The 25,644-nt window shown below is 38.0% G+C and overlaps 1 protein-coding gene across 11 annotated transcripts in view; it reads right to left on the reverse strand.

The window, feature by feature from the left end:
* The window catches only part of CPED1 (cadherin like and PC-esterase domain containing 1), a 306,695-nt gene that overhangs the window by 40,678 nt on the left and 240,373 nt on the right, over positions 1 to 25,644 (reverse strand). For all 11 annotated transcript variants that reach the window (XM_067042285.1, XM_067042284.1, XM_067042281.1 and 8 more), the window contains one exon: positions 4,994 to 5,111. In XM_067042285.1, coding sequence (XP_066898386.1) covers positions 4,994 to 5,111 — 118 coding nt within the window. The remainder of the gene's footprint in view (positions 1 to 4,993; positions 5,112 to 25,644) is intronic.

Here is a 25,644-nt window from a genome sequence, read left to right on the forward strand (position 1 = left end):
AGTTTGTAGATGGAGAGAATAGCAGTAATACTTAAAGATACAACACTGAACATATGAGAGCGGTGCTGAGGTTTGAATGGCAAAATGAAGACTGTTCTCAAGTGTTTGTTTCTCCATCCAATTCTCTTTGATAATTCTTCTGCGGTTTTCATTCAGACTATATCTTGCTTTCTAATTCTAATTTTGCCCTGGAATAGAGGGTTTGTAATCAATAATCCACATCTTTCACATCTTTGTTTGGCTCCGAATACTATTTGATTTAGACAGGGCCTTTAAGTTTATCCTTCGTCGATGAATTCCTCAAGAAAACCTCCTTCTGAAAGAGTCTTTTTTTTTTTCATAGAGATTTTGTGGGTTGTGGATACAGTTGGAAGGGGCCTGGGATCTCCTCATTTCCATCCTCTTCTTTTATGGTGAGGATAACTGAAGCCCAAGATGTTAAATGACAGGAGTGAGATCATGCCAACAAGAGGGCTGGACCAAAATCAAGGTCTCAGAATCTCCAGAGTGCTGATCCTTTTATCACGTTGGGTTAGGTCAGCACATAATCATCAGTTGAAAATGCAATATGGCTCAGCAGTCTCTCTGGTAGCACTTATAGAAGAAAACCACGAACAGGTTGTCACAATTAATGTATTTTAATTTTAAAAGCTGGATTTATGCAGTGGGTTCATGCACTCAGAGACTATGCTTTTAAAAAGATTCTTAATTTTCTTTTTCATAAGACGGCGGTATGCTGGGGACATAAATGTGTTTCTGCACATGAGATATTATTTAATAATCCTTTGAAGGGCTCAGTTTTCCTCAGATGCTTGAGTTTCTAACAGCATGTGTATCCCCTCCCCAAATACTGTCTCCCCACCCCACTCCCAAACTCGTTGACAGCTAGTTTTGCACAAACCAAGATCTTTGGCCATTTGCTGCTAAGGCTGAAGAAACAAGTGACCAGTTGCAGGCACAAAGATCGAAATATGTATTTGTTTGTGGGCATAAAATCACATGCACATCAAAAAAGATGCCTGATTGGGTCTCTGAAACTTAGCTGCAATGGTTCATACTACTACTATATTTATAGTCATAACTCTTTGCATTTTTGTATCGCTTAATAATGCCTTTTTTATTGTGAGTTAGTAATACTACTTGAAATAGACATCTGTATAACATCTGCAGGACTGGGCTTTCTTGACATTTTAAGTGATTCCAGCTTAACAAAAATTGTCAAGAAGAAGGACATAAATTCTGTGTTATATATTTAAACAATGAATGAATCAAAGCTGTGATTTCTGAAATAAAGTATGACATATGTCTTAGGGAATAACATTCTGAGGAATGAAATTGCCTTTTGGGAGAAGTTATTTAATTTATCATTATAGCCTTATATTTAATGCAAGTTAGATTTCAGCCATTTAAGTGAATTGGATTGGGTGATATAATGGAGAAAAGAAGTTCGACTTTGTGATTTAGGGCCATGGTGAGATGTAAAATCATATAAATGACAGCACTAATTCCTGACTCTATAATGCTATAAAATAAGGCAGTTTTTACTTACGAAGAAAAAATACATCTATATTTTCAATATTAGAAATATTAAAGTGTAAGTTGTTATATTTCCTTCCAAACAAAGATACGATAAAAGCTTTCATTTACATATTATAAAATGCAATCTAAATTATTTTCTTTAAATGTAATTCTCATTCAATGATCATATATATTTCTTCTTTCTGCAAATTAGAAGAATTATTTTTTTCTTTACTGAGCAAAAGATTTTATTCTTAGGTTGTGTCTTATAGTTAAATTATTTTCAAAAGGCTAGAATTCAACTTAGTAAAAAGAAGTCACTCAAAATTATATTAACTAGTGTTATTGAAAAACACTTTTCAAGGAGAAAAAATGGATTCAGTTCTGCCAAATAACTGTAATGTGCTGTGCAAATAAGATTTTGGAGCTATTCTATGGCCTTATAAGCTAAAGCCAGAGTCCTAAAATAAACGTCCTTCCAATGTCATCTAATGTGACAACTTCTTTCTATAGAAGGGAGTCCTACCATCAAGGAAGGAAATCATCTCTGATAGCAAAAAAAAAAAAAAAAGTGCATTCTTGCAAACTGCTGTCTCTGATCTCACTCATTTACCTTGAATCTTTAGGTCTCTAGGACCTCAAGGATGGAGCTGTTATCTCTAGTTGATTGTGCCCTGCTGCTCATAATAGCCTTCTGTGAAAGAGAGGAGGGCTTGGATCGTGGTTTTAGTTCAGCAACTATTTTAAAATCATATCTCAGGCACTGAAAGATGAATAAGGTACAATCTTTGCTCTGGACACACTTGTAATCTACGTGCAGCCATCAGTACAAACTTATTGCTGATGCACCTTTGACATATTAATACACCTACCCTGTACTACACGTACACATACTCCTATATGTATATATTACATATATACATATCCATCATAAAACATAAAAATAAGCATAATTAAATAAAAATAGATGTACATATATTTTCATCTTTACTGGCTTCTTCCCTGTGGATTGTTCTGTGCCACTCACTCCCCTTGCATGGCTGCGGTATTCCACTTTGAAGACTACTGATTAGAGGAAGAGAGAGAAACATGTAAATTAGATACTTGCAATATAATGAGGTGAGTGCTATTTGTAGACATATGTCCAAGATATTCTGGGTGCATAGAATGGAAGCAACTCTGGGGGTGGGGTAGTAAAGAAGGACTTCCTAGGGAGTAGCCTGGAGTCCTGCCGCTGATTATCAGCATGAAATGAGGTCAAGAGGCTAGGACGGGGCTTCCCTTGTGGCACAGTGGTTAAGAATCCACCTGCCAATGCAGGGGACACGGGTTCAATCTCTGATCGGGAAAGATCCCACATGCCGTGGAGCAACTAAGCCTGTGCACCACAACTACTGAGCCTGCACTATAGGGCCCCCGTGCTGCAACTATTGAGCCCATGTGCTGCAAGTACTGAAGCCTGCACGCCTAGAACGTGTGCTCCACAACAAAGAGTAGCCCCTGATCGTTGCAACTAGAGAAAGCTCATGCGTAGCAACGAAGACCCAATGCAGAGCAAAAAAAAAAAGAAGAAGAAAAAGAGGCTAGGACGAGTTGGGAGAGAGAAGAGAGGTCAGATTATTGTCAGGTTAAGGAATATGGACTTGACTGGGGTGTCAATATTGTGTTTTTTTTTTTTTTTTAAAGAGGCCTAACTACTCAAGTTACCAGAAGGCCCCTTTGGTTTTTTTGCTTGTTTTTTGTTTGTTTTTTAAATTTTATTTATTTGGGGGCTGCACTGGATCTTCATTGCTGCACCCGGGCTTTCTAGTTGTGGTGAGCGGGGGCTACTCTTAGTTGCAGTGTGCGGGCTTCTCATTGCGGTGACTTTTCTTGTTGCAGAGCATGGGCTCTAGGCACACAGGCTTCAGTAGTTGCAGCACGTGGGCTCAGTAGTTGTGGTTTGCGGGCTTAGTTGCTCCACGGCATGTGGTATCTTCCTGGGCCAGGGATCGAACCCGTGTCCCCTGCATTGGCAGGCAGATTCTTAACCACTGTGCCACCAGGGAAGTCCCAAGGCTCCTGTTTTATGGCAGCCTCTTCTGTAAGGACCAGGCATGGCTTCAGAACAGGGCCTGGCATAAGTTACCGCAAGTTTAACGGCCAGAAGAAGCTGCCACTTCTTGAGGAATCTCAGTAATGTATCTTCAACATTTTGTTGAAGAACTTTTGACTCAGTTCAGTAGGAGGAACAGAATTAAGTTGTTTTATGATTCTCATAAATTGTCATCTGATAAAAAATACCTAGACACATTGGTGTCTCCTTTGTATAGAAGAGTATATATCTCATTTAGCCAAGAATCATAAATCATACCACCTGACACACCGTAATGGGTAAATTCCTCCCTATGCACTGACTGTAATTTATTATTTAGGACACATGTTCGAGAAATGCCCACATTCGTTAACTGTGCATGCCAAATTGCAATTTGTCCCACCCATTTGTGAAACTCATTTCCTGTTCAAGCTGTGGTGTGAAGTTCATGGCAAGGGTAGAAAAGCTCCTGAGTGTTTTCTCAGACTTTTTAGATGAAGGGCGACTTGGGGTCAGGAGGCCAGAGCAGTAACCCGGAATCGCAGAGAAGATGCTCTTTGCTCCTCTTACTGCCTTGGAGGCATTTTTAGTTCCAGCTTTGGCTTAACCCCACTAGCCTCCACTGAAAGAATAGTGCTGGGGAAGGAAAGAAACAGGGGAAGTAGGCAGTGGCACCAACGTGCCTCATTCCAGGTCTGCCCTAGGCGTAGGCAGGATTGAACACTGTAATTTGAATTTGACATCATGATTTTCCTGCCTCTATGCATGCTCAATATATGGGAGATGTTAGTGACCATGCCCAAAGATTTTTTTTTTTTTTTTTAACTAAAAGAAATGGTTTAAAACCGAACTTGTATCCTTTGCAGTTCTTTGGGTTCACAAGATCAACTGATTTTGTACCTACTCTGTGGAAAGTATAGTGTTAAGTGAATTGGTAGAGTGTGAACAACTCAGACGCCCTGCCCTCATGCAGCTGACAGCCCAGGAAGACGGACATCAAACGATCAATTACACATTTAATCATTTAAATAATTGAGGAAATTGCCATGGAAGGCAAACGCTGGGTGCTATGAAAATAGGTAGTAAGGAAAACAAGTCAGAGACTCAAGAAAGGCATTACGGTACAAGTGACTTTTTGGCTGAAATCTAAAGGCGAATATGCATTAGCTAAGCAAAGAGCAGAGGATGAAAAGAAAAGCATTTGATTAATCAAAATATTTCACATATTAAAACAATACATTTACATTAATTTAATGTGTTGTAGTTCATATTAATGAAAAAGTATCATATTACCTTGATTTTTTTTGTACAAGAATAGTTTAATAAATAAACATCTACTACTTATCTATATTAAAGGATTTTTTTTTTTTAAGTAGAAATGATATCCAGTGTAATAGTCACCTTTTGTGTCCCCAGATGGACAGGTCTTTAGTCCTGGCTGTGATATGGCTTCAATGTAGTCAGAAGAAATAGGCTGTAACCCGCAGGTTTCCTCTGGTTGAATCAGCAAACCACAATCCTGCATTAAAATGATAAAAATTAGCTGTATAGTAATTAACCTGACCTGTAGTAATAAAATCTACAAAACAAGACTTTCTGTGTCAAATAACTTTTGGATAAAAGGGAGCAATTCTTGTTTACCCTTCTCTTGATATTTATTCATCAATAGTTGTTTTTGCTATTAATAGCTACTTCCATTAGGGGATTCATATTAATAAATTCTAATGATAAGTGAATCTTTAGTTTGGCATTGATACTCATGTTACTGCTCTGCCAATTTTTAAAGAAATAAATGCCAGTTTTACTTTAAAAATATACCTGTGTGTTGTTGAATCATTAAAAATATAACATAGTATAATAGAGGACAATACATCAAGGGGAAAAGACTCAACGTGAGAAAAGAAATATTTGGGGAGAATGTTAATTTAACAGATGAATTTCATTTCAACACACATTTATTAAGGATCTATGATAGGCTAGAAATGGAATCAAATACATATATTTTATCTAAAACACCTTCACATATTTATAAAAGTAGGTAACAGCTCACTGCAATGAAATTCATTAGGGAGGCATGTTCTGTACTAAGCCATGCCTTCCATGGTCTGCCGTATGCATTGGAGAGCGGCAGTTCGTTGGCTTTGAAATCTCTCCTCTGATCTAGCAGGTCATCCCGCTCTCATTTTCTCTTAGCTTGTCCTACAAAGCTATTGGCATCTGTACCTGCCCTGTGTTCCTCTATCCCACCTCACCTGGCTCCACTGCTACTCTTTTCACCGGGTTCTCTCAGTCTACCCCAATCAAGGCCAGGTAAAAATGCTAAAATCACTCTGTGGGATGCTTTCTTCCTAATTTTTCATGGAGAGCATCTTTTTGTGTTTTAGGTCTCTTGAAACGGTAGCACAGTTATGTGTTACTGTCTGTCGGCACCATTTGTTTCCTTCATACTCTTCACCACTTGGTAATTGCATTGGTTATTTGTGCCTTTTCCACGAGACGGAATACTCCATGAGAACAGATAATTATTTTGCTCCCACATACACCCAGTCCCTAGTGTACAGTAGATAATGATAAATATTTGTTGAATGTGTAAAATGTTACAGTTAGTTGTCCCCATTTTTTTTTTTTTTGTGGTACGCGGGCGTCTCTCACTGTTGTGGCCTCTCCCATTGCGGAGAACAGGCTCCGAACGCGCAGGCTCAGCGGCCATGGCTCACGGGCCCAGCCGCTCCGCGGCACATGGGATCTTCCTGGACCGGGGCACGAACCCGCGTCCCCTGCATCGTCAGGCGGACTCTCAACCACTGCGCCACCAGGGAAGCCCCCCATTTTTATATTACAAATTCTCAGTAATGGAGAGAAATAATTGTTTTGACCTCTTGTTTGCTCTGTACCTCTGCCTCTAATGAGCAATTTCTGGTCACCTTCCCTCAGAGTTTCAGACATCCTAACCACCAACTCAGAGTCCTAGATCTCATACCAAAAGGTCCAGGATATTAAGGAAAAAAAGGAATGGACATAGTGTGCGAATTTTTGAAATCTTGACTTAGTATACATATTTTCATTTGTTAATTCATGACTGAAATTGAAGTTTAGGAAACTGATTAAAATTAGAATTGTGATTCGTATTAAAATGTTCATTACAATAAAGCAGTTAAAAATAATAAAGTTTATAATGATGTGAGAAGATTTAGTCTGAATAAACATCTATGAATGATATACGTTAATGTATGTGTGATATTTATCTATCCATTTGTTTTTGGTGGAGACTAGACCTTTTTTTGCCAGAAAAATGGCATTATGTATCTATCAGATTGAAAAAAAAATGTTTTATATCAAATGTTAGGGAGGGTGGGGAGAAATAATTACCATTATATACTGCTGATAAGGAGTACAAATTAGTTCAGCTACTTTGGAAGGTATTTTATAGTAAAATTAAAAATTCATAGACTCCATAGCCCCAAAGTTAGACTTTTCAGAATCTACTCCAGAAAAACCCTCATGCAATGCATAAAGAACATGTATAAAGATAGATCTAAATGAACGAAGATGGAGAGATTTCCCAGGCATATAATTAAGAAAAAACTGAAGACCTTGTTTTGTTCCAGAATAATACATTCCACATGAAGCACACTGTGAGCATGCGGCAAAGTCACCTAAATTCAGGTATTTCAGACTGAGGTGTTGCGTTCAATTTATTAACAATGCAAATAATGTTGAAACATTTCTAAAAGTCTGGATTTAGATAAACGTTTGTCTAGAGGTGATTGGGCTCTCTGTGGTGTGTGTGTGTGTGTGTGTGTGTGTGTGTGTGTGTGTGTGTGTGTGTGTGAGATTGTGCCCTAATACTCATCTGGAGGGCATTAGAAAGAGTCTAGATCCCAGATGCCAAAGCCCCAGCAGGTGTCTTCGAAGCTGAACATGTCATTGTCTGTATCAATCAATTAGAAAGATGTATTGTTAGGTGTGCTGATGGCTTATCCTGTAGGGAACCAAACTCAATCTCTGATGAGTGGGTGTGGGCTATTTCAGATATGTTAGCCACAGGCAGCCTTTCTGAGGAATGACATCTGAACTGAAGGATGTGAAAAATTGGGGGGATGAGAATTTCAAGAAGAAGGAGTTGCATGTCAAAGGTCACAAGGTGGGAAAAGGGTTTATCTGACATCTTAGGCAAAAAAAAAAAAAAAAATTATTAAAAAGAACTATGCGGACAATCTATATTTTAATAATCAAATCATGACATTTTTTTCTTGAGATGCACCTCCAAGGTTATCTGCTACAAACCCCTACTCAGAGGAAGAATGATAATCCATGATGTGGTCCTGAGCAATTCTGGATACAGCTTTCAAATGGAAAGGTATTGATTTAATACCTAGAACCTGCAAAGTGCCTTGCTAGAATGCAGGCACTTGACCTCAGGCAATATAATCTAGCTCATCATCAGAAGTTTCTTCTTAATCCTGAACTGAACTCCATATTGTTTGTTCTAATTATCCTCTTCGGTGCAGTTTAGAACAAATTTATTGTACTAATATAGAAGCATGTTCTGACCTGACTTCAAAGGTGCTGAAACAAATGACCGACAATAGAGAATAATAATATTTTAAAATGTTCAATGTTTGCACTTACTGAATACCCAAGATCCCACATACGAGCCTATTATAATAGAGTAAACATAATGCAGAACACAGAAAAGCATAATGTAAGTGGGAGCCAGACGGGGTGACCGCTCAGATTGCTTAGAATCTTGGCCTTGTCTTTGCATTTGAATTGTTCCCCTGCGTGGTATCTCTACCTCAGATGGAGGCTTCTACGGGGTACCTGTTGTTCCACAGTCAGCAGGTCTGCCCTGTGATACTTGCACTCATGAATTTCAGTCCAGCTTTGCCATGAGCTGGCTGTGTGCTATTGAGTAAGTCACTTGATCTAGTTTTCTCAATATAAAATGGTGAAGGGTAGAGAGAAGATACCACAGCAGATGATGTGAGGTGCCTACACAATATTCATTCTCCCTTCTTCCTTTCTAGTAGAAAGACCTTCGTTTTGTTGGAGGGAGCAATGTGTTTAGCATTAAAAAAAATCAAACAAACAAAACTCTATTTCCCAGTCTCCTTTGTAGCTAAACATGGCCATGTGACACAATTCCAGCCAAAGAAATATAAGTGGAAATTGGCTACAGACCTCTGGAAAAATTTTGTTTCCCTGATGCCATGTTTTCTTTGTCACTCTGTTTCCGATTTCTGCTAGGAATGTGGATGTGAGCCTGAAGGAGGAGTGGCCATGTTGTAACCATGAGGAAACCATGAGCAGAAAGATAGAAAGTAGGACGCCCATGATGCTGTAAAGCTGCCGCAATGCAGACTTTGGGCCGCCCACCTCTACACTTCTTGCACTGGAAAAAAACAAACACTTACTTGGTCAAACCACTATGGAAATATAATATGCAGCCAAACCTTTCTCTTCCTCTAAGAGTTCGTGAAACCTATTGTCAGGCCACATGAAACTTTGAGAATCCCTTTAGATCTTAAAATTGATAAACCCCACTAATAAAAAAATTAAACAATTTTTGAAAGGGAAAAACTCATTGGCATATCTCATTCTTTCTTCACTGGTGTGATTAGTAATTTAGTCACGTTCAGGCATATTAAGAAAATGAATAATAGCTCTTCTGGTCTTACATGTCATCTCTTGGAGCCCCTGAGTCTAGATACATGGAAAAGGTAGTATTTAGCAGAGAAGCTTAAAATTTACCCCAGAAATCTCCACATTTAGAGTGTATCGCTCTGCTGGAGACTTCACAAATTCCTGAATGGACTGTCATAGCTTTCAACAGAGTGCAATGAGATAATTAATGGATTTTCTTGTTCAAACGTGTGCAGAGTATATATGTTTAGTACATAATTTTAAAAATTTGCTCAACTTTTCGTGAAATGCTGTAGTTACCAACAGAAGATATTAAGGTGCCCTTGGCTTCACCCTCTGCCCTACCCATGGATACATGACCACTGTTCTTGTTACCAATTCCTCTGGAAGCCCATTTAGTTTTTTACAGATGTATTTGGCCACAAATGAATTAGTAGTATTTTTCATTTTTAATGTGATTTCGCTATATTTTTAGAGCAATATCAAATTGGACTATTTGATCTAGCAGGTAACTTTAAACCTTACCTTCTTCTTTGGTACCACAAAATCATTCTTTTAAGATCAAACAGTTCTCCCTTTCTTCCACTAAATAATGAAAAATGTCCACATTCTAAATTTAAAAATATACATTTACTCCTTGTGGAACCCAGATTTTCCAGAGGGATCCATTTCCTTCCCCTGGGCTGCTGCTATTTCTAATACGTCAGTAGTGACTGCTCAAACTTGACAATATTGCCACGGTTGCCTCCCTGCAGAAAGGCAGAGTCCTCTTCCAGATCAAGAATGTTCTTCTTCCCATAAGAGATGAAGTTCTTGATGAGCTAATTTCACTATCTTGTTCCAAAAGGATGAATCATTTTCTGTCTTCACATTGCCTCTAAATTTAGCAACTGTTTTCCTTGCATTATAGTCAGCCAGCCATAAAATAGTAGCTATTGTGTGATTCACAGTATTAGACACAGAATGACCATTTACAGAATAATTATCTGAGGTACAGATTAGTGATAAATCATTACAGTATAATCCATCTGAAATCATCTTTTACATACCACAGTGATCCTAAAACTGAATGTTTGTCATGAAGAAAAGAATGCATATGCAGATGATGAAAGAAATTAAAGACGATACAAACAGATGGAGAGATATACCATGTTCTTGGATTGGAAGAATCAACATTGTGAAAATGAATATGAAACCCAAAGCAATCTACAGATTCAGGCAATCCCTATCAAACTACCAATGGCATTTTTCACAGAACTAGAACAAAAAATTTTACAATATGTATGGAAACACAAAAGACCCCTAATAAGCCAAAGCCATCTTGAGAAAGAAAAAACGAAGCTGGAGGAGTCAAGCAACCTCACTTCAGACTATACTACAAAGCTACAATAATAAAGACAGTATGGTACTGGCACAAAAACAGAAATATAGATCAATGGAACAGGATAGAAAGCCCAGAGATAAACCCACGCCCATATGGTCACCTTATTTTTTATAAAGGAGGCAAGAATATACAGTCGAGAAAAGACAGCCTCTTCAATAAGTGGTGCTGGGAAAACTGGACAGCTACATGTAAAAGAATGAAATTAGAATACTCCTTAACACCATACACAAAAATAAACTCAAGATGGATTAAAGACCTAAATGTAAGGCCAGACACTATCAAACTCTTAGAGGAAAACATAGGCAGAACACTCTACGACATAAATCACAGCAAGATCCTTTTTGACCCACCTCCTAGACAAATGGAAATAAAAACAAAAATAAACAAATGGGACCTAATGAAACTTAAAAGCTTTTGCACAGCAAAGAAAACCATAAACAAGATGAAAAGACAACCCTCAGAATAGGAGAAAATATTTGCAAATGAAGCAACTGACAAAGGATTAATCTCCAAAATATACAAAGAGCTCATGCAGCTCCATATCAAAAAAACAAACCATCCAATCCAAAATAGGCAGAAGACCTAAATAGACATTTCTCCAAAGAAGATATACAGATTGCCAACAAACACATGAAAGGATGCTCAGCACCACTAATCATTAGAGAAATGCAAATCAAAACCACAATGAGGTCTCACCTCACACCAGTCAGAATGGCTATCATCAAAATATCTACAAACAATAAATGGGAGAAAAGGGAACCCTCTTGTACTGTTGGTGGAGTGTAAATTGATACAGCCACTATGGAGAACAGTATGGAGGTTCCTTAAAAAACTAAAAATAGAACTACCATATGATCCAGCAATCCCGCTACTGGGCATATACCCTGAGAAAACCATAATTCAAAAAGATACGTGTACCACAATGTTCATTGCAGCACTATTTACAATGGCCAGGACATGGAAGCAACCTAAGTGCCCATCGACAGATGAATGGATAAAAAAGATGTGGCACATATATACAATGCAATATTACTCAGCCATAAAAAGAAATGAAATTGAGTTATTTGTAGTGAAGTGGATGGACCTAGTGTCTGTCATACAGAGTGAAGTAAGTCAGAAAGAGAAAAACAAATACCGTATGCTAAACATATGTATGGAAGCTAAAAAAAAAAAAGAGCGTTCTCATGAACCTCGGGGCAGGAAAGGAATAAAGACACAGACAGAGAATGGACTTGAGGACACAGGGAACAGGAAGGATAAGCTGGGACAAAGTGAGAGAGTAGCACTGACATATATACACTACCAAATGTAAAATAGATAGCTAGTGGGAAGCAGCTGCATAGCACAGGAAGATCAGCTTGATGCTTTGTGACCACCTAGAAGGGTGCGATAGGGAGGGTGGGAGGGAGACACAAGAGGGAGGGGATATGGGGATGTATGTAAACATATAGCTGATTCACTTTGTTATACAGCAGAAACTAACACAACATTGTAAAGCAAAAATACTCCAATAAAGATGTTAAAAAATAGAATGTAATGCATATAAATTCATATTCAAAGAGATTTATATGCTTTACAGAAGGCAATTTGGAAATATCTCACAAATATAATTATACTGCTAAGACTTAATCCTACAGACATACTTGGTAAAGTCTCCAAAAATTCATGTGCAAGGAAATTTACTAGAGCACTTCATGTAATAGAAAACTTGACACTACTTAAGTGTCCATCAACAGGGAACTGGTTAAATAAGTTATACATTACATAATGGAACATTCTGTAATTCTTAGAAGAGAAGGAAGCAGAGTAAAGATATATAGAGAGATATAAGGTATATTATTAAGAGCAATAAAGCAAGTTGCAGGACATTATATACACCTTGATGTTATTTAGTAAATAAAGTGCTAGAAATTATACATGCTTGACTGTGCATAGATAACTTCTGGAATGGTGCACAGGAAACACTGAACAGTGGCTTTCTTGGAAAATTAAGGATGGTAGGCCAGAGATGGAGAAGCAAAAATGAACTTTTTCTGAAGATTTTTACCATTGGTATGAATCATACATTTTTTTTTAAAATGCAAATTTAAGTAAAGAAGATAATATTTAAAATCGTAAAGTAAAAGAATAGAAAATCAGGGGCTTCCCTGGTGGCGCAGTGGTTGAGAATCCGCCTGCCAATGCAGGGGACACGGGTTCGTGCCCCGGTCTGGGAAGATCCCACATGCTGCGGAGCGGCTGGGCCCGTGAGCCATGGCCGCTGAGCCTGCGCGTCCGGAGCTTGTGCTCCTCAAAGGGAGAGGCCACAACAGTGAGAGGCCCGCGTACCGCAAAAAAAAAAAAAAAAAAAAAAAAATAGAAAATCAGAAAAGGACTGATAGTTCCTTTGAAAGTATATTAGTTTCCTAATTTACAAATAAGTTTTCAATTTTTTTTTTTTTTTTTTTTTTTTTCTCGTGGTACGCGGGTCTCTCACTGTTGTGGCCTCTCCCGTTGCGGAGCACAGGCTCCGGATGTGCAGGCTCAGCGGCCATGGCTCACGGGCCCAGCCACTCCGCGGCATGTGGGATCTTCCCGGACCGGGGCACGAACCCGTGTCCCCTGCATCGGCAGGCGGATTCTCAACCACTGCACCACCAGGGAAGCCCCAGTTTTCAATTTTAATTGTTTTTAAGAAACAATGGAACTTGGTGTTGGGGAGCAGAATTGTATATGCATCTTGAGTTGCTATCTGTGTTTGGAGTTCATAGTCTTATTTAAAACACATTAGAATCCAAGTAGTAATGAACCACCATATAACACCATTGCGTGTGTTTGTTTCCTTAAAAAAATATCAGCTGAAATGTGGCTGTACATTATGCTACCTAAGAATTTTTAGTCCCCTATGAAATTGAACTCAGGAACAAAGGAAATTGAAACAAATTATAAGCAGATGAATTAGTTCTGGTCAAATAATTTTATATTTATTTGTTGTATAAATACGACATCAACATTTGGAATACTTCTTTATACTTCTCATGCATTCCAAATCCCTGAACAGATAATATGCAGTTTTCTCTTTTTTAATCTAGATGGTCTCCAAATTAACTAGGATGGGGCCAGTGTGATCCTGCTTGCTGGAGTCTGTTCTGAAAGGCACCCTATAGTCTCAATTTAGAAATACATCTGAGTCTCCAGGCTTTGTAGAATTTGGACTGGAAAATCTAGTTACATGGGGCCTGTGAAATGACTAATGCTTCCCACTTCCGGTGAGCTAGAAACTCCAAGGAAAGCAGCCTTTGTTGTGGTCTTTCAGCACTTTTGGTTTTGGTTCCAGATGGAATCCAGAAGGGTAGATGTGAATGCAAATGAAAAAAAGAATGAATTTATATGTCTGAATATTTGAAAACGTTCAGTTCTTTTTGATTTGTGAACAAAGAAGTATGGAATTGGAGCTGAATGTACAATGATGGACTCTCTCATACTTTGCAGAAGCTGGATCATTTTGGGAAGTGACAGAACAATAACAATAACAATGACAAAAAGAAAAACTTATTTCATATTCCAAAAGAGCAAATCGATTATTGGTAGACTGAAGAAAAATAGTAGTGAGTGGAAATAGGCAGTAGGCTACAGAGATATTTTAAAAGATGCGTATTTATCAATAATGTGACACCAAACATAACAAATGTTTGCCACATATAAAACGGCAAGCGGGCCTTCCAAGGATATATTGATCAGTCATAGTGAACATAACTGCTGTTATAACTATTTCAATATGGACCGTCCCACTTATAAATAGTCTACTAATAAAGTATATGAGGTTGTGATCTTTAAAAATGTAGCTCTGGTAGGAAATCTGAGTGGCACAAATGGAGTTGAATATTTTAATAAAATATGCAGTTACAGTAGTTTTGGGCACCATGTGGGCACTTCCTGGCTACATTCATCTTGGTGACTGCTACACAAACACACTTACACCTACACACACTTATACATGCACACACAGGTGCACACATACCGAGATTCTTAGAACTGTGAGATTTTAAAACTTGGGGGGAGTATGTTAGGCTCTAAAATAATTCTATCATTACATGTCGTAAGTTGTAAATTCTGCCTCCTTTGAGGCTTTAATAGTAATTGTGTAGCACTAAATAGTATTTGTAAAGATTACCCACTAATCAGCAACCTATACATCCACAGTTAAGCTCAAAAGCATGCTAAATGTATCTAAATTCTGTTTAGAATAAAATGCTGATACATTCAAAACTGAACATCCAAACTTCTATGATATTGTAAGATAGAAAGTTAATATTAATTTTTAGTAGAAACATATCCTACCAATGCAAAAATTAGATACCTATGAAAATAATTGTGCAATGACAGGCAAGTCCTTTCTTTGTGTCATCTTATATTTTAATACATGTTAATCAGACTTTTACAAAATACTCTAAAAATACTCTAGCAGCAGTCTAAAGGTCATCCCCCCAAGATATTTATTAACTACACAGGGAAAATTGTAACGTTACAGTGGAGAAACCCAGCCAACACTACCCTCATCAAGTGACCATGAGAAACACATCATTTCTGCAGTATTCTTGCCACCAATGTTGAGCTTCATTTAATGAGAAGAAAACAAGATACAATTCCAGACGGAGAGGCATTCTACAAAATAACTGACCTGCATTCTTCTAAAGTATCAAGGTCATGTGGAAGTGTCACAGATTAGAGAAGACTAAGAAACATGATAGCTAAAAACAATTTGGGATCCTGGAACAGAAAAAGAGTATCATTGGAAAAACTAGTGAAATCCATATAAATTATCTGGTTAAGTAAATATACTGTACCAATATTAACTTCTTACTATTGATAGTATTGATAAAGTACCATCGTCATGTAAATTGTTAGTATTAGGGGAAGCTGGGTAAGGATATTTGGGAACTTTCTGTAAGTCTAGAATTAGTATTAAAAGTTAAAAGATTAGTGTAATTTGACCTCCATGTTTTAGATTTTTCTTGAAGGGCAAAAATACACTGATGGTAGAACGTTTTAATCATTCAAAAGCGTTTAAAAAGTTTTGTTGGAGGTTTTTCATACAGCAGAGCAATGGCTCTGTGCAGTCACACCTAACTGGCATTCATGGATATCCCATAAAGTTTGATCTACAAGCGTTGTGCTCTTAAAAATGATGAGAATTGTGGGAGGACAGTCCACAGGCTAAAGAAATGCCTATTGTACTTATGGACTAACTCTTCAGGAGATAACAATCTCCCAGTCAGTTGGCAAGGATCAAGGGAAATGCCATTTATATAAAACTCAGGTTATGTCAAGCACCGGGGAAGGCATACCCTCTACACTACTGCGTTGAATCTTTACAACTGTTTGAAGTGAATATTATCCTTATTCAACAGATGAAGACATAAAGATTTGTAGAGCTTTGTGGAAGCTTTTCTAAAATCAAGCACCTTAGTAAGTAGAGTAGCTAAAGTTGGAACCATGGGTCTATCTGACCTCAAACCCCTGCTTCATAGACTGAAAGACAAAATAAAACAAAACAAAACACACTGTACTCAGACATAAAGATCGTGTTTATGAAACATTTAGACCAATTAACTCTTCATCAGGGAAGACTCTTTTTTTCATGGCTACAGATGGCATCCCTAAACATAACCAGCTGTACTTTAAATGCTTACAGTTGGTCAAAAGTGGGACTAGGCAAGAGAGTGTATGATTCAGGCCAAATCTATTCCCTCTGGTGGAAGAAAGGCCTCCAAGTACCTTTCCAGCTTATGCTTTGTTACTCAAACACTTTTTCATTTTTCAGTACTAACACGTTAGGAAATTAATTATCAACTAAAGACTTCACATTGATTCCCACAGTAGACAATGAATACTTATCTATTACTGCCTATCATCAAGGAACATATTTGTTTTCATATGATTTTCAAAATCATAAGTACTCATTTGTCATGTGGTTTCAGTTCTCCAAAGAAGTTTATAGTTTATGACATTTATTCATTTGTTTTTTTTCAACTGATTCCTTTAAGAGACACTTGTTCAGCATCTCCATGAGCCAGACACAGCCCCTGCCCTCATGAAGTTCTAGCAGAGATAACAGATTATGTAAATACACAAGTGCTGTATAAAGTGCTAAACGGCTGTCATAAAAATTGTTCTGGACACACGGTTGGCACAAACGAATATGATCGACTCTGTTTTACAGAGGAGATTGCAACTGGAAATATATTGGAGTTCACCAGGCAGATGGGGGCTGATGGGTTTCCAAGCAGTGGAAACAATGGAGGCAAGCAGGGGTGATGGCGGCTCAAAGCAGCTGACCTCCTGTGCCAATGCTTACACAAGAGTAGGCATCCTTTATATCTGCAGACAACTGCACCCTAATTTATAAATCGCTACTTTTTTCCCCCCTGCTGTGACTATTAGCTTGGGATTCAGTCCTTAGCCACAAAATCCACAAGACAATCTGGAACAGATTGGGAATGGCTTTTGTCTACTTGTGTTTGGGGACTGTGTAAAACATATGGTGTTAGTTACAAAACTCTGAAGCAGTTTGCTCAGAACCTACCCCAGCCATATCAGTTCAAGCTTTGATAGTGTCAGTTATCAGCAAGCTTGCCCAGTGAGGACTTGGAATTTTCCTGTGGAAAATGTGCTGTCTTCCTTGGCATCCAATGCAGAACTAAGGGTTGCCCATTTTAATGGGGGAACTTAAGACTCCATGACCCCGTTATAAGAAGGTGTCCTGGAGAAATTTCAAGATATAAGATTGTCATTGAGTGCGTCTTAAATTCCCCAGGGGTTTTAAATTATCTCATTATTTCCTGAACTTGAATGCTGTTGCTGTGATTTGATCATTACTGGTAAGTGGTTGTTACAAATCGCTGCGTGGGATGAAATGACTCTTTCATTCAAAGCCAAGTCTGATGAGTGAGTCCTTATAGATCACATCTCTCTGTCTCCACAGCTTTAGCCTCTGGGATGAGTCTGCCCCAGGGTGCCTCCCTCTACACAGCTGAAACCACTGGGTCTTCTCTCCTGGGCCACACGCTCAGTGGACCTGCCTTCTACCATTGCTTCTCAGTAATCCACAACCACGTGGCATTTCAAGCTGATCTCCACAATGTGTCACTTCTCTGCCTGAGTCAACAGCTGTTGCAGGATTCTGCCATCACCAATCAGATATGCTTGCTTGGCCTAGCAGAGCTGAGTTATAGGGAATGTTGCTTTAAAGTCAGAGGCCTGGCTTTGTTCTAGAACTTTGCAGTTGTTACCCTGCCCAGATCTGATACTTGGTTGCTCTTCAGTGTTTTATCTTTAAAAGGCCATCTGTGTCTTAAGTCTCCACTGCATCGACTAACTTTGACAGGTCAAAACCAAAATGGACATAGCACTAGACATGGCTAATTCCCACTGATTCCCCCTTTCTTATGCCAGATATTCCTTGTAACTGGAGCTGGGATATGACTAAATGGTTTAACAGCTAAGGCTGATAATTGGCAAAAAAATAGTATCCAGGAGAATAAATTGTTTAATAGATTGGCCATTATTTTTTTTATCATTTCCTATGGTGTTTCACAAAACACTAATTCTACTCCAAAATTTTTATTGAAATAAAAATGATATAATAATTTAGAGAAGGGCTATACCTTCCCGCAAATGCGTTCCATGAAATACAGATTTCTGGGAGGTTAGTAAGTAAGTGTTAAGTCCAAAAATAATGGTACAGACCAACTAAATGAATTTTTGGCAAAAAATTTTAAATATATTTTGCTTATTTTCACTGTCAGTAGTAAGGTGTTCTACTAATAAATTTTTATTATTTAATAAAGCTGATTCTGAAAAGTGTTTAACAAGTTGTCATTGTTAATACTAGAGATAATTCAGCTATTTCAGGTTTTCAATTTCCTGAGGAGCAAGTCATTTTTTATGAAATCTCTTCAACTATTTCTTAATGAACCCATGACCAGGAGAATCTATAAATTTAGCTGTTCTGATGACTAATTTGTGTCAAAAACACTAAACTAAGAAACCGTGTGAGATCACTTGTTCTATGATGGGGTTGTGAGTGAAAATCTCATATGTGACAGCAAAGACCAAACCAAAAGAAAATACCGCAAAGCTATATGGAAACAATTAACTATATACCTTTTTATAAACAGTAAATCCATTTACTATTTTTTTAAATTATAAACAAAAGAAATATTCTGCGATGACAGACATCTGTCTGGCATAACTAAGAAGTCATTCCTGGGAAAGAATAAGTTCTTGAGTTAGCTGCAAGTTTTCCTTTTTGAGTAAGTCACATATTATGTACCTGATATAACCCTATTATATGAATACATCCATTTCTTTGTTCGTAATTTTCCTGGGTATCAATAACAAAAGTCATTATTCAGACTGTACACTGTGCTACTAAGTTCAATTTTTAAAGTGCGATTTCTTTTCTGAAAAACATCAGTCACATTTCTTTGCTACATCAGATGCTATCCATTATTATGTCCCTGAAATTGGTATATACTAAGGAGTTAGCTTATGAAGTTTTGCTTGAATGCAGAGTCCTGGAAAACAGAGTCATTGAGGCCATGGTGGCACATAATAAGGGAATAGAGGGGTCTAGATCTAATATGTTTAGTAGTACAGTGCTTAAAGGTGAGCTCTATTGTGTGAGACCGCAGAATTCAGATTTCAGCTCCACCACTCCATGACCCTGGGCAAATCAAACCCCTAGTTGGAGGAGTTTCCTCTTCTGTGAAAGCCTGCCTTACAAGACTGCTGAGAGGATTAAACAAATTAATACATGTAAACAATGAAGAACCATGTGTGATCTACAAAAAGGGCTCAATAAATGAGGCTATGATTAGAATTGAGTAGCATGTGCCAATGGTCACATTACGTACATTTTACAACATAGTTCATAACTCATAACTCACTATGAGTTAGATAGTGTTAGCTCCACTAAGAGAAATTCTAAACAAATAGCACTTACAGAGTTAAGTAATTTACATCATGTGTGGTCAGAATTTAGACACAAGTCTGTATAATTCTAAAACCCACACCCATTTCCTCATATCATTCTGGAATTTAAAAAACCTGGGTTCATGCTAGCTGTGTAACATGGGACAAATATAAATTATTTTCTCTGAGCCTCAGTTTTCTCACATTTAAAATGGGGATACCAATGTTTATTGCTCATATAGACCTAGCATTGTTTCTATTCAAATAATAATGTGTGAGAAGGCACGGATCGCTTGTAAATCATTACACAGCGCTTTTTAAAATTCTTGATGACCATTATCTAATCTATTACTCAGAAACTGGCTTACAATGAATATATAGGTGGCAGCAGTTAACTCAATTAAATACCTATATAATTTAAGTTTCCTTTAAGTTGGCTCAACATTTTCAGGTCCCCCCCACACACACCACCGCCACGTTGGGGAAATTTCTAACACATAGGAGAAAAAAATATTTTTTATTTGCAACTAAGTTTTATGAAAAACCAAGATAAAAAGTATATGTACTTTATTTTTAAAATAAAAACAAAAATCATTTATTCCTTGTAATGAGAATTAGACATTCAAATATTTTTCTCACATTTTAAGAACAATTTTGTAAGTATTGTAAATCAGTAAAAATTAGAAGGTGGTCTGATATTGTTGAGCAGTATTAGATGGTGAAAGTAGGCTGCAGTCTAGAAAAAAACAATTATTGATGAAATTGTATCTCCCTGGATATACATAAGAACATGTAACCAAGGATGTTCCTTTCATTATGGAACAGGAGAGGAAAAAAACAATGTTTTAAAAACCTGCTTTTATTTATTTATTTTTTTTGCGGTACATGGGCCTCTCACCGTTGTGGCGTCTCCCATTGCGGAGCACAGGCTCCGGATGCGCAGGCTCAGTGGCCATGGCTCACGGACCCAGCCGCTCCACGGCATGTGGGATCTTCCCGGACCGGGGCACGAACCTGTGTCCCCTGCATCGGCAGGCAGATTCTCAACCACTGCGCCACCAGGGAAGCCCAAAACCTGCTTTTAAAGTTCACATGTAATACTATATCATATTGGCTTCAATAATTTAACCTATTAGCTAAGAATATTTACCTGCTTGAGGATTAAGAAATTATTGTGCTCCTTTTAGCTATTATTAATCTTAAACTCTTTTAAAATTACCTAATAAGTGTTAGCGTATTTAATTCTCAGTGAATTTAAATAGCAATATACAGTCAACCTTCCGTAGCCATGGGTTCCCCATCCGTGGATTCAACCAACCACTGATCAAAAATATTCAGAAAAAAAAAGATTCCAGAAAGTTCCAAAAAGCAAAACTTGAATTTGCCGTGAGATTTACATGGCATCTATACTGTATTTACAACTATTTACATAGTATTTACATTGTATTAAGTATTATAAATAATCTAGAGATGATTTAAAGTATATGGGAAGATGTATGTAGGTTGCACACAAATACTACACCATTTTCTATAAGGCACTTGAGCATCTTTGAAGCAGATGCCAACGGATGACTGTATAAGTAGTTAAAATGAGTCCTTTCTAATGAGTTTAAAAACAACTGTAGTCATTTCCATATTAAAGAAATAGAATGCACTTTATGTAAAAATAATTAAAATTAAATAAAAATAGAAAGCTTCAAACCTCAAATGTGACTTAGAACATCCATGGGTCCTTTTTTAAAAATAGAGGAATAATACAGTTAGAAATTCATGTTTTCTGAAGCTTTGCCTACTATGAGCAGCCACTGTCTATTTTAACACAACAGAGGAAGCCATTTGGAGCTCTTTTTAGAGGTTGTATACAAAGCATTAACGCAAGTGTTGAGGGAGGCTAGATCTTCAACTTACAAGCAAGAAATTATTCACCATTCATTTGCTCAGGGATGATCTGTTGAGCTCTAACCACAGAATACAAAGATGAATAAGACGAAAAACCCCTCATTTTCAAGGAACATAGTGTTAGAAAGGAGCAGAGATTTGAAGGATGAATAGGAAGAGAAGAAGGAAGAGAAGAAACAAATGTCTTCAAGAACAGAGAATAAACATGCAAGAGCTAACAATTAGAGAGGTGTGGTATATTTTAAGAATATCGAGGACAACAGGTATGGCTCAACTTTAGGTTTTGTGGGTAGCAGCAGCTGAAGTATGGAGTGATATAAACTATACTAAGGGATTTAGATTTTATCTTTTCTCTCCCTCATTTACTTACTTAGTATTTATTTATAATATATCTATGCTCATTATGAAGCTGAAAAATAAAAAATAAATTAAAAAAAAGAAAATGTAAAGTACAGGTAACATTTTGGATTTCTCCATGCCTCTATACGTACATACGGTTCCACTTGTGTATTATACACATAGTATTTATTACAAGTGCATCTATTTTACAAAAGTGAAATTAAACTGTTCACTATGTTTTGTAATGATTTTTTTTCTTCTATCCTGACAGTACATCATGGACATGATGGAAGAGTTTTAATGGCAATGGTGGTGGAGTGGGATCTTGCAACACAATTAGATCTCCATGTTACAAAAGAACTACAGAAGTTAGACTGCAGACTTCTGACTCTAGAGGCAGGAAGGTGGGTTAGGAGACTATTATAAATGTTCAGGGAAAGGGATCACAGGCTGAATTAGGATGCTGAGGAAGTGGCCAGGATACAAAAGATGTGTAGGAGGCAGCTATAAGCAGTGAAGGAGAGGGGGGGAAAGGATAAATTTTGGGACTCTTTGGGTTACTGGATGGACAAATGAGAAGGAAGGGGATGGTTTGTGTACAAAGCAAGGTGGAGGGAGAGGTGTTCAGTTTAGTTGTGGAACTGGAAATGCTTGTGAAATATGCAAGTAGACAGTCCAATGGACAGTGGGATAAAAGGTTTAAATGTCGAATTCTGAGGAGAGGACAAATATGGTGATATTTATCAAACTACTGTTTCTCAGAGTCAGAGTAATGTTTCTTTGACTAATCATTCACTGTGGGTTATGAGAAGTTGCGCAAGTCCACCCAAGTGACGATTCGTCATCTTTCTAGAATGATTGTGTTCTACAATTACTTGTTCAACTTTGTAAAAATCCACTAGCTCACTGGTGGGTGCAGGCTCAGATCCAAAGTTTTTGGCATAACAACCAAAATCCTTCACACTTGAAGTCAATTTTTCTCACTTGAATGCCTTTCCCCTCCTGTTCCCATCATCATCCTGTATTCCTTCCATGTGATCTACCTGCTCCTTCCCCTCACTGTCACCTCTGTCTAGAAGTCCTAGGATGCTCTGGGGCCACACAAAATTGTTATGTTTTGTGAGAAATCTTTCTTGGCTCCCACTCTCCTTCCTGCCCAAAAGAGATTGTCCTCTTTGCTGTAATGTCATAACACAACACATTTATCAGACATATCATACTCTATTGTAACTACTTATATATAGGTAGGTATATTTTTCTCAAAGATTGATATTTATGTATCTATATCTATTTTTATATATGTACATGTGTACATATGTATATGATTTATGCATCTCTCTCTCTCCCCCGTACATATATATACCTATATATTTGCCCCAAGAACCAGACTACCTAGACAGTATGCAGACAATAGCATCAACTGAATAAATATGGGTTTTAAGTCACTTTGGCCTTTGCTCAATATATGATTTGTATTAAGCCATATATTTAATCAATATTAAATATCAATTCAATTCTCTTTCAGCTTCTTGGCATATAATGATATTCTCCTTAGTAATAAGAAAACCTGAAATTAGTGCTGTAGGAGAGAAGAATCAATACCTCTCAGTGATGTATATAAATTAATGGAGCACTTCCCTGTGCAAGTTTATGACCACGTGTCTGAGACCTGAGCTGACCATGTGATTTGTATTTTTCTCTTTAATATATAATGTTGTAACGAACACCAGTGTCGATGAGAGTGTGGGGACACAGGTACGCTCGTACATTGTTTATGGAAAGTAATTTGGCAGGGCATATTGAAGTTCAAAATTCTCATTTGTTTTCATCTATTAATTTCACTTCTAGGAATCTTTATGACAAAAATAAGGGTGCAAGGGAGATTGGTTCAAGATGGTGGAGTGGAAGGATGTGCACTCACACCCTCTTGCGAGACACCAGAATCACAACTAACTGCTGAGCAATCATCGAGAGGAAGACACTGGAACTCACCAAAAAAGATACCCCACATCCAAAGACAAAGGAGAAGCTACAATGAGACGGTAGGAGGGGCACAATCACAATAAAATCAAATCCCATAACTGCTGGGTGGGTGACTCACAAACTGGAGAACACTTATACCACAGAAGTCCACGCACTGGAGTGAAGGTTCTGAGCCCCACATCAGGCTCCCCAAACTGGGGGTCCGGCAGCAGGAGGAGGAATTCCTAGAGAATCAGACTTTGGGGGCTAGCAAGAGTGGATTGCAGGACTTCGACAGGACTGGGGGAAACAGAGACTCCACTCTTGGAGGGCACACACAAAGTAGTGTGTGCATTGGGTTCCAGGGGAAGGAGCAGTGACCCCACAGGAGACTGAACGACACCTACCTGCTAGTGTTGGAGGGTCTCCTGCAGAGGCGGGGGTGGCTGTGGCTCACCGTGAGGACAAGGACACTGGCAGCAGAAGTTCTGGGAAGTACTCCTTGGCATGAGTTCTCCCAGAGTCCGACATTAGCCCCACCAAAGAGCCCAGGGAGGCTCCAGTGTTGGGTTGCTTCAGGCCAAACAACCAACAGGGAGGGAACCCAGACCCACCCATCAGCAGTCAAGTGGATTAAAGTTTTACTGAGCTCTGCTCACCAGAGCAACAGCAACAGCTCTAGCTCTAACCACTCCCTCCCATCAGGAAACTTGCACAAGCTTCTTAGATAGCCTCATCCACCAGAGGGCTGACAGCAAAAGCAAGAACAACAATCCTGCAGCCTGTGGAACAAAAAACACTTTCACAGAAAGATAGACAAGATGAAAAGGCAGAGGGCTATGTACCAGATGAAGGAGCAAGATAAGGCACCAGAAAAACAACTAAATGAAGAGGAGATAGGCAAACTTCCAGAAAAATAATTCAGAATAATGATAGTGAGGATGATCCAGGACCTCGGAAAAGAATGAAGGCAAAGATGGAGAAGATGCAAGAAAGGTTTAAGAAAGACGTAGAAGAATTAAAGAACAAACAGCTAGAAAAATTAAAGAACAAACAAACAGGGATGAACAATGAAATGAAAAATACACTACAAGGAATCAATAGCAGAATAACAGGCAGAAGAAGGGATAAGTGACCTGGAAGACAGAATGGTGGAATTCACTGTCACAGAACAGAATAAAGAAAAAAGAATGAAAAGAAATGAAGACAGTCTCAGAGACCTCTCAGACAACATTAAATGCAACAAATTTCGCATAATAGGGGTCCCAGAAGGAGAAGAGACAGAGAAAGGACCTGAGAAAATATTTGAGGGGATTATAGTCAAAAACTTCCCTAACATGGGAAAGGAAATAGCGACCCAAGTCCAGGAAGTGCAGAGAGTCCCAGGCAGGATAAACCCAAGGAAAAACATGCCGAGACACATAGTAATCAAATTGGCAAAAATTAAAGACAAAGAAAAATTATTGAAAGCAACAAGGGAAAGATGACAAATAATATACAGGAGAACTCCCATAAGGTTAACAGCTGATTTCTCAGCAGAAACTCTACAAGCCAGAAGGGACTGGTATGATATATTTAAAGTGATGAAAGGGAAGAACCTACAACGAAGATTACTCTACCTGGCAAGGATCTCATTCAGATTTGACAGAGAAATCAAAACCTTTACAGACAAGCAAAAGCTAAGAGAATTCAGTACCACCAAACCAGCTCTACAACAAATGCTAAAGGAACTTCTCTAAGTGGGAAACACAAAAGAAGAAAATGACCTCAAAAACAAACCCATAACAATTAAGAAAATGGTCATAAGAACATACATATTGATAATTACCTTAAACGTGAATGGATTAAATGCTCCAACCAAAAGACA

This window comes from Kogia breviceps, chromosome 9 (assembly GCF_026419965.1).
Source record: "Kogia breviceps isolate mKogBre1 chromosome 9, mKogBre1 haplotype 1, whole genome shotgun sequence".
NCBI classification, from domain to species: domain Eukaryota; kingdom Metazoa; phylum Chordata; class Mammalia; order Artiodactyla; family Physeteridae; genus Kogia; species Kogia breviceps.